This window comes from Engraulis encrasicolus, chromosome 13, assembly GCF_034702125.1.
Source record: "Engraulis encrasicolus isolate BLACKSEA-1 chromosome 13, IST_EnEncr_1.0, whole genome shotgun sequence".
NCBI lineage: Eukaryota > Metazoa > Chordata > Actinopteri > Clupeiformes > Engraulidae > Engraulis > Engraulis encrasicolus.
Genome location: NC_085869.1, coordinates 27,823,211 through 27,833,210, shown reverse-complemented (window position 1 = coordinate 27,833,210; position 10,000 = coordinate 27,823,211). Strand labels below are relative to the sequence as shown.

The window sequence follows — 10,000 nt, the reverse complement described above, 5'->3', positions numbered from 1 at the left end:
CGCTGAATAAAATAGCTGAAGGATGCTTTTATCTGACCTACGTGCTGAATAAAATCGCTGCTGATGGAAAGAGAGGCAGGCAGTAGAGGAAAAAAAACACCAGCTAGAGAGGTAGTGATCTCCTCTCCCATTCAGGCGAAGCCTCTGTGTCGTTGTGCGTGTACAAAGCACAAACTATTTGTTTTCTTACCAAAACACTAATTTGAATGAACACTAACATGGATGGATACCAGGGCAGTCATGGCTAAGAGGTTAGGTAGGGTGACCAAGCAGACATGTCCGGGTTTTTACAACCTGTTCACAATATCCGAGTGTCTGTTTGTTTGACAATTTTGGTTACTCCCGTGCAATAACAAGAAATGGCAAATTTCATCACAGCAGAGCATGGATAATCAATGGGTGGCTCCAACAAAATTAAACTCTCCCGTAATCGTCAGCTGACCTCCGTGGACATCCAGGGACATTGGTGCCAAGCGGGGTTGTATTGTAAACAGTGGAATGGAACGCTGGCAGAGCAGTGCTCCACACTTTGTCGGAACATGTGTGCGGAGGCCCTTACTGTCTAACCTCCCGTCCTCATCTTGTGCCCATTCTCCCGTGAATGAGGTGTGTGTGTGTGTGTGTGTGTGTGTGTGTGTGTGTGTGTGTGTGTGTGTGTGTGTGTGTGTGTGTGTGTGTGTGTGTGTGTGTGTGTGTCTGTGTGTTTGTGTACCTGGGGAGTGGAGCTTGACATCTTGGTGGGAGAGAGGCTGAGGAGTTTCCTCCTGTCCAACATCACACACGACAGCGGAACACTATCAGCCATCACCTCAACTGGAGAGAGAGAGAGAGAGAGAGAGAGAGAGAGAGAGAGATAGAGATATATTTATAAGGCAGAGAAACATCATCAGTCATCAGCTCAACTGATGTGGGGAAAAGACAGACAAACAGACAGACAGATAGGGGGCCCTCAATTGGCCAAAGGAGGAAAAAACTCAGAATGCTGTATTGAAGAAAACAAATCTGCCGTGTCAAATAGAGCTTTGAATCATGTTCATACTCCACTGCACAGTTGGCAGACATGTTGTCCTTAATTCCTATCTCAGACTTCAGATGAGGTCCATCCATTGACAGTAAACTCCCCCAAACCGGGGGACAATAACGTAAACCTCACTCTATGCCACTCCACTCCTACACTTCACACAACACAACAAAACTCAACATGCAGTCTACTCGCTTACTGTACTCCTCACAAAGAATGTGTGCACTTTCCATCATCACTGTTGCTAAAGCGGCGCGGGTGCGTTGTGCCAAACGTTGCTCGGGGACCAGTTTTCCCTATTCGTGTGCGGCTCCACTGTCACACTTTTGTCAACACTACAGAACCAAGCTTGGCTTCCCAACTCACGCGGCGACGATGGCACTTTGTTGCACCACCCAGCAACCCCCTTCTGCACTGACTGTTCTGAAAACATCAAGAGATGCACTCGATGCCTCTAAAACAGCAACCAGTAGGCCTACTTCAAATCCTTATCTTACGTCCCCGACAAACAAGGGAAAAGTACATATTATATATACTATAAAGTATATATTACAATGAAATGGCCATGTGTGATCTGTGTACTTACAGAAGTGGACGTTACGGACGCAGAAAATTCAAAACATGATCAGCGCAGAGATAATCTCGCTTGAGACCTATTTGCAAGCCCAGTATTTCGCGTTCTAAAAGGCGCTTTAGAAAGATAAACAGATCAGTGCAGAGGCTAAACTTGTTCTGTTTATTCCACGAAACACACACAAGAATGTTGTTGTCAATACATCCAGTGGATGATCAACTCACCATTTTCCTTGTTGTCCCAGGAAGCATGTGACCATAGAAATGTGCAGCAGTAAGATAGAATTTAGTATCCGGCGTTTGATGCAGCGCCATCTAATGTTGTGGATGATATTGTGCAAGATCTGAGTTTAGCCCAGTGATTTGTTGTGGACAAAATTGCAAGGCACACCACAAATTGTAGGTCGAAATTAAAAAAGCATGTTCCTGAATTTCACCCTGGGGATTAATAAAGTTACTCTTCTCTTCTAGTGTGCGCGCACAAGCATGCACGTACGTGTGTGTGTGTGTGTGTGTGTGTGTGTGTGTGTGTGTGTGTGTGTGTGTGTGTGTGTGTGTGTGTGTGTGTGTGTGTGTGTGTGTGTGTGTGTGTGTGTGTGTGTGTGTGTGTGTGTGTGTGTGTGTGTGTGTGTGTGTGTGTGTGTCTGTGTTTTATTTGTGCATCATCATACCAGGGCTCTCAAGTCTCACTCTTTGAGAGTGTGACACACTCATCTGAGCGAGTTCACACTCTCACACTCCACACATGGTATTTCACACTCTGAAGTTTTGATAACTTATCCAATGGGCGCACATTAATTCATCCAACCTATCCACAGGTGCGTCAGAAATAGGTAACAGCACTTCTGTGTTCAGACCAGTTATCACGCTATTCAGCCAATCAGAAAATAGATTGTTCGGTTGTCGGGCAGATCAGAGCAGTGGATCAGAGTTTCATCCAATAGCGCGCGCAGCAGAGTTCAGAGAGAACTGTAAAATGTACGAATTGCAAGTAGGCGAACTGGAGACGCAGGAGCCAGGACCATCAGGTGATAACTTCATACAGGTGAAAATATGAGACTTGTAACTGTTTTTACTCCTTATACCAATATTTCCAGCCCATGTAGGCCTAGCCTTGACAGGGACATTAAAAGACAGCAACAACGCTAGCTAGGCTATAACCCCAGCTGATTGTTTGATGATCATCCCTCCCAAACATGATTGAACGTGGAGACAAGAGGAGTAGAGTAACTTTATTGATCCCCAGGGGGAAATTCAGGAGTGGGAGGTGGTCAAATATTAGACAGACTGGAGAGTATGGAGGAATGCAGAGGTAGGCTAGTGGTAGAAGAGAGGGCAAGTAGGCTAAATAGGCTAAGTCAGGGGCAACCAATAGTTCTAGAGATATCATGGTATTGAATGAAAAAGGGTATTTGGGTCTGATGCCTAAAAAAAGTGATTGGACTTTATTTTAATTTGGGCTGATAATGTCAATGCACAATAAAGAACATATGCCTACAGGTAGCCTATGTTAGGCTATCCCCCCACAATGAACATGGTCTAAAATCATCCCCCTCAATGAAAATGGTCAAAAAATCACCTCCCTATAAAATATACACCCCTTCTTCACATTGTGTTAAAATTGCACTTTCAACAACTACATTTTCAAAATTTTCTCGGGGGAGAAACCCCCAAACCACCAATAATTAGAATCAATCTCTGACCATCCCCAGCTGCTTATGGGCTATTTTACAACTCGAGCTCTTAGGATTAAGCATATTGAATACATAGTGTATTTGGTCTAATCAAACTTTTTAACTGGGTTGAAGGGAAACCTAGTGTCGATAGGTCGATGGGTGATGATGGGTCGATGCCCCCCCCCCCCATTTATTTATTTATTTATTTATTTATTTATTTATTTATTTATTTATCTAAATCTCACTCCAAACAATCTTCAAAACTTGAGAGCCTACAGCTCTGTGTGGGCAGGGGGATGCATGCAGCACATGTTTTTTCCAGACACACACACACGCACGCGCACGCGCACGCGCACGCGCACACGCACACGCACACGCACACGCACACGCACTGCGTGCACACGCGCACACACACACACACACACACACACACACACACACACACACACATTCCGTTACGGAGATACAAAATGAGGAAAACAGAGGGGATACTTCAGTTTGTGCATGAAGTAGAGGCATTGCTGGTCTTTCTTGGCCAATGATGCAGTGTTGGTTGTCCAGGAGAGGTCATCACTGATGCGAACTCCAAGGAATTTCGTGCTGCTCACCCTCTCCACAGCAGCACCATTGATGGTGAGTGGCAGATGATGGTTGGGACCTCTCTGGTTGTTGACAACAATCTCCTTCGTCTTGCTGACATTCAGTAGGAGGTTGTTGTTGCTGCATCACCTGGCCAGGTCGTCCACCTCTAACCTGGTTCTCACGCGATGGTTGTCTGGAACCAGGGCTGTCGTTAGGCCTATTTTAGGGTGGCTTTAGCCCCCCCTACATTAGTATTAGCCCCCCCTTCAACGAAATGCAGTAAAGCACTGAATACGAACCACCAAGAAGGCAAGTTAATCTGAATACAAGTTCCTGTTTGCTTATTTATTGTTTAATGCCATTTATATCCTACTGCACAGCAATAAAAGCAGGGTGCACAGCAATATGTTATGCGGGGGGGAAACAGGTAGAGGATTGTGCTTTGTGACTAACACCTCGAGAAAAGTGTTTACTTACACGGATGAAATCTTCTGACCCAAAGTACCAATTTTCACTCACAATACCCGTGTAATAAATCCATTGGACATTGTCTTGAAATTGTAGTTGAGCTTTAATATTTTGAAAAATATTATTGTTTGAAAACACACATGACCTCATTAAAATAGCTGCTAATGGAGTACAAATTACCTAATATCTGCCGGGGATGCATAGTTTTCCAAGTAAGGAACCTGTTTGAATGAATCGCTTCCTGACCACTGCTTCTCCTGGAGACGCGCAGTTAGTAACTCCTTAAAGTTCCTAGTCCTTGTATAAATTATGCTTTCTGCATTTTTAGCAAAATATTTTTTCATCAGTTGAAACATTTTGAAATGTTTTGTTCAGCTTACATACACTCGCCTCCAAAAGAGTTGTCGCCTAACCATCTGTTTGGAATAACAGCTAATAACGTGACTTTCAATGAATCACTTGGCTTCAGAAGTCACTCATATGAAAGCTACAACCCTCTCGAATTAAAATGTATATACAAAAGTAAATTTCATGCACCAAAGAAAGATTGACCCTTTAATGAACACAGACAGGGCAGATTTTGACAAGACAAAACTTTTGTCGCCTATCGAACATAATGTGAAAATGAGCAGATAAGTCACTTCAAAACACTTCAAATACGCAGATCGGGTGTCATACTTAATCACTGGTTCACTCACACCTCTCCAGAAAATCAACGTTGGCCTTAGGTGTATGTTTAGAGTCATTGTAATCATGGAAAGAAGCACAATGAAAATCAATGGAGTTCAATGAGAGATGGTGACATATTTGCTATTCGTAGAGCAATACATTTTTAACTTCATGATGTAATCAATGATAAAAGCCCTCACACACCAGCAGCATGCATGCAGCTCGACATAAGAGCTGTATCCCTCCCATGTTTGACTTTAGGCACCATGTATTTTTTTTCCAAATTCTTCACCTTTAACACCAAAGAAGTCTCTCCCACCGTCCTGTCTCAAAAAAGCCAGCCAAGAGTATGTCAGGCCTAATTCTGACAAAAATGAAGGCTAATGGGACTCATACTCTGAAATCAAGATCCCAAGATCAACCATTTTAGAACTGATAGCATCAGAACTATATGGTGTTGGAGATGAAGAATATGAAAAAAGAGAAATGGTGCCTAAAGTGAAACATGGTACAGATACAGCTTTTATGAGGAGCTGCATGCATGCTGCAGGTGTTTGAGGGCTTTTATCATTGATTAAATAATGAAGTTAAACATGTATTGCTCTACGAATAGCGAATATGTCACCATTTCTCATTGAACTCCATTGATTTTCATTGTGTTGCTTTCCATGATTACAATGACCCTAAACATACACCTAAGGCCAAAGTCGATTTTCTGGAGAGGTGAGAGTGATTCAGTGATTAAGTATGACACCCAATCTGCGTATTTGAAGTGTTTTGAAGTGACTTATCTGCTCATTTTCACATTATGTTCCATAGGCGACAAAACTTTTGTCTTGTGAAAATCTGCCCTGTCTGTGTTCAATAAAGGGTCAATCTGTCTTTGGTGCATGAAATTTATTTTTGTGCATACATTTTCATTCGGGAGGGTTGTAGCTTTCATATGAGTGACTTCTGAAGCCAAGTGATTAATTGAAAGTCAGGTTATTAGCTGTTATTCCAAACAGATGGATAGGCGACAACTCTTTTGGAGGCGAGTGTATAAGGAATGTTCATTAAAATGTGAATTAAAAAAAAAAAATCACCGTAACTAGTATTTAAAAATCGGTATGGTGCTCTTAAAATAATTGTTCAAGAAGACGCTTTTGCACACCTCTGTAGGTGGGCAGGTGCGTAGGATATTATCCCAGTGGGTTGTCATTCAAGTAATCATGCACACTGTCCATTCCACCAACAAACTTTAATACAACATGAAGAAGGTCGGATGACCGAAACAATGTATTAAAGTTTGTTGGTGGAATGGACAGTGTGTGGGATTTCTTTGCTCTTAAAATAATGAATTCATAGACAAAACCTTAGCAGGTGAGCTGAAAAAATGTCTGCGCGCGCTCTGCGCTCTGCCTGTCTGGAACCATCTTACAACCTGTCATGTTAGTGTGGGAAGTTTCATGGCTCAAGTGAACCAGCCTGTTGGCCAATCTTCATTCATTGCACATTGCACCATGAAGTGTCAAGGTTCAATTAGCAGGGTAAGAGCACAGTTTTGTTCAAAATTTTGCAATGCACACAACATTATGGGTGACATGTCAGAGTTCAAAAAGGAGAAATTCTTAGTGCGCGTGTAACTGTTGCATCTTTGACCGAGACAGCCAGTCTTTGTGATGTATCAAGAGTATCCACGATATCCAAGCAGGCATATATTCATAGAATATATATATTTTTGTTATTTGTAAAAAAAAAATATCATATTTAACCATATTTATGCAGGTCTGTTTTTTCTTTCTTTCTTTCTTTCTGGAGGAGAGAAGAGAAAGGAGAGAGGAGAGATAGAAGAGTGAGGAGGAGAGATATAGTATTTAGGGCTAGGGTGGAGACTAAAGGAGACACATAGAAGGAGGAGAGAAAAGGGGGATAGAGAGGAGAGGAGAGACGGAAAGGAGAGGAGCGGAGAGGAGAGGGGGAGAGAGAGGGAGAGGAGACAAGAGAGGAGGAGAATAGAGAGATGAAGAAGAGATGAGAGATGAAGAGAGGGTGGAGGAGAGATGGAGAGGCGAGGGAGGGAGGGGTGGAGAGGACAAAAGAGGAAAGAGATGGAAAGGAGTAGTGGGTGGAGAGGAGAGGTGAGAGATGTGGGGATCATTGAAAGAGGAAACTCTCTCTCTCTCTCTCTCTCTCTCTCTCTCTCTCTCTCTCTCTCTCTCTCTCTCTCTCTCTCTCTCTCTCTCTCTCTCTCTCTCTCTCTCTCTCAAATTCAAATTCAAATTCAAATTCAAAAGTGCTTTATTGGCATGACAAAAGAAACTTTGTATTGCCAAAGCATGGTACATAACATATATAAGACAACAATAAGAGGAACAGTAAGACATAATAAAATTATACTGTGTGTGTGTGTGTGTGTGTGTGTGTGTGTGTGTGTGTGTGTGTGTGTGTGTGTGTGTGTGTGTGTGTGTGTGTGTGTGTGTGTGTGTGTGTGTGTGTGTGTGTGTGTGTGTATATTCGTGTGTGTGTGTGTGTGTGTGTGTGTGTGTGTGTGTATGTGTATGTGTGTGTGTGTGTGTGTGTGTGTGTGTGTGTGTGTGTGTGTGTGTGTGTGTGTGTGTGTGTGTGTGTGTGTGGAGTGTGTGTGTGTGTGCACGCGTGTCTCAGTTTGTTTGTGTGTGTTTCCGTGTGCATGCGTGGGTGCACGCGTATGTCCATCCACACTTTGAGTGAGTTTCAGTGAATATTCGAGCACATAAGCATAAGGTATTTAAAGAATACATATTAGATACAGTATGTAGGTATATCACTCATTGTCCCTCTGCTGGTGGCATGCGAAAACGTATTGGGCTGACAAGAAACAACTCAGTTCTTGTTCACCCATGATAAATGGGAGTTTGTTCTGGGTTGGGAGGGAAGTGAAATTTGGGTGTTTCTGCTCAAATTTTTGGAAGAACATTTCACGGATATTTTTAAATTTGATGCATTCGGTTAGGAAGTGAAGCTCGGTTTCAACAATACTGTCAGTGCATTGTCTGCAAAAACGTTCTTCTCTGGGGAGCCAGTCTTTTTTATGTCGGCCGGTTTCAATGGCCAGGCGGTGTTCACTGAGTCTGTATTTCGTCAATATTTTTCTCAAGATAGGGTCTTTGATTTGAGTTAGATAGTTTGCAAGTGCATACTCTCTGTTTAGGGACAGATAACATTGCATCTTGCTTTGTGTTTTAGTTTTCAATTGCCAATATTGATAATAGTTATTTTTTAAATATAAGAACATTTGGTTTAGTGGAGTATGTTGTGTGATTTGGATCTGGTCTTGCAGGCCTGTAGAGTGTGGAGGTGTTAGTGGGAAGGGATAGCAGTGGACCTGGTTGGTATGTGGGGTAGTGATTTTGCTCAGCTCTTGGTTTTGCAAGGCTTTGTGACATAAAGAGTGTGGGTCACTTAATTTGAGGTGCTTCCAGAATTTAATTGATCTTTTCTGAATGTTGATAATAAGAGGGTATCGGCCTAGTTCTGCCCTGCATGCATTATTTGTTGTGTGTCTGTGGACTTTTAGGATGGTTTTGCAGAATTCCACATGCAGGGTCTCAATTGGATGCTTTTCCCATTTATCAAATTCCTGATTTGTGAGTGGACCCCACACTTCACTGCCATATAAGGCTATCGGTTCTATCACTGATGAGAATATTTTGAGCCAAATTTGGATTGGAATTTCAAAGGGTACTTGTCTTTTTATGGCATATAGAGCCCTGCGTGCCTTGTCTTTCAGTTCATTCACTGCCTTATTGAAACTTCCATTGTAATTGATTCTCAGGCCTAAGTATGTGTAGTCTGTGACATGTTCAATTGTTTGTGGTCCTAAAGTAAATGTATTTTGTCTTCCGTGGTATTTGGAACCTTTCTGAAATATCATTATTTTGGTTTTGTTGTTGTTCACTGCCAGGGCCCAGGTCTGGCAGAAATTTTGGAGGAGCCCAAGCTGCATTTGGAGTCCATTTGCTGTTGGTGAGAGAAGGACTAGATCATCTGCAAACAGCAGGAATTTGGCCTCAATGTTGTTCAGAGTGGGTCCTGTGGTGGTTGACATTTCTAGGATGGTCGCCAGCTCATTTATATATAAATTAAACAAAGTTGGGCTTAAAGGGCAATCTTGCCTCACGCCGCACTCTTGGGGGATATAATCTGTTCTTTTAGATCCGATTTTGATTGCACACTTAGCTCCTGAGTACATGGATTTTATAATATCATATGCTTTTCCCCCTACACCATTTTTCATTAATGTGTAGAATAATCCGTTGTGCCAAATGGTATCAAAAGCGGTTTTGAAGTCTACGAAACAAGAGAATAATTTGTTTCTGTTGTGGGTGTATTTTTCGATTAATGTGTGTAGGGTGTAAATATGATCAGTGGTGCAATGATTTGGTAAGAATCCGATCTGGCTTTTGCTCAAGATATTGTGCTTCATAAGGAAGTCCATGAGCCGTGAATTGATAATACTACAGAATAACTTCCCCAGGTTGCTGTTAACGCTGATGCCTCTGTAATTTTTAGGGTCAAATTTGTCTCCGTTTTTGTAGATTGGTGTAACTAATCCATGGTTCCAGATGTCAGGGAAATAACCCACACTCAGGACTAAGTTGAATAGTTTGAGAATAGCCCATCTAAATTTTTCACTCATACATTTTAGCATTTCATTTAAAATGCAGTCAGGCCCGTATGCTTTCTTTGACTTTAATTTGTTGATATGAGTGAGTAGGTCCTGTTCAGTGATTGGGAAGTCAAGTGGGTTTTGGTAGTCTTTGATTGTGTTTTCCAGATCATGCAGTTTGTGGATTATGTCATTTTGGTTCTTGTTTTGGTCAGATTGAACATTCTTGAATAGAGTTTTGAAATGATTAGTCCAGATGTCTCCATCTTGGATTACCATTTCTTGGTGTTTTGATTTTTTTAAATGATTCCAATTGTCCCAAAATGTATTTGTTTTTATTGACGCCTCAATCAGTGCCAGCTGGTTTTGTGTGTACTGAGC

At 42.0% G+C, this 10,000-nt stretch overlaps 1 protein-coding gene across 2 annotated transcripts in view; it reads right to left on the bottom strand.

Annotated features, from left to right (window-relative positions):
• Positions 1 to 1,851, bottom strand: part of LOC134460953 (uncharacterized) — a 22,727-nt gene extending 20,876 nt beyond the window's left edge. The window contains exons 1-2 of one of the 2 annotated variants that reach the window (XM_063213602.1): positions 1,820 to 1,851; positions 713 to 813 (exon numbers count right to left, since the gene is read on the bottom strand). In XM_063213602.1, the coding sequence (XP_063069672.1) occupies positions 713 to 805 (93 nt within the window). In that variant the 5' untranslated portion in view covers positions 806 to 813; positions 1,820 to 1,851. The other variant, XM_063213601.1, reaches the window with a different exon arrangement.
• Between the last annotated feature and the right edge of the window lie 8,149 nt (positions 1,852 to 10,000).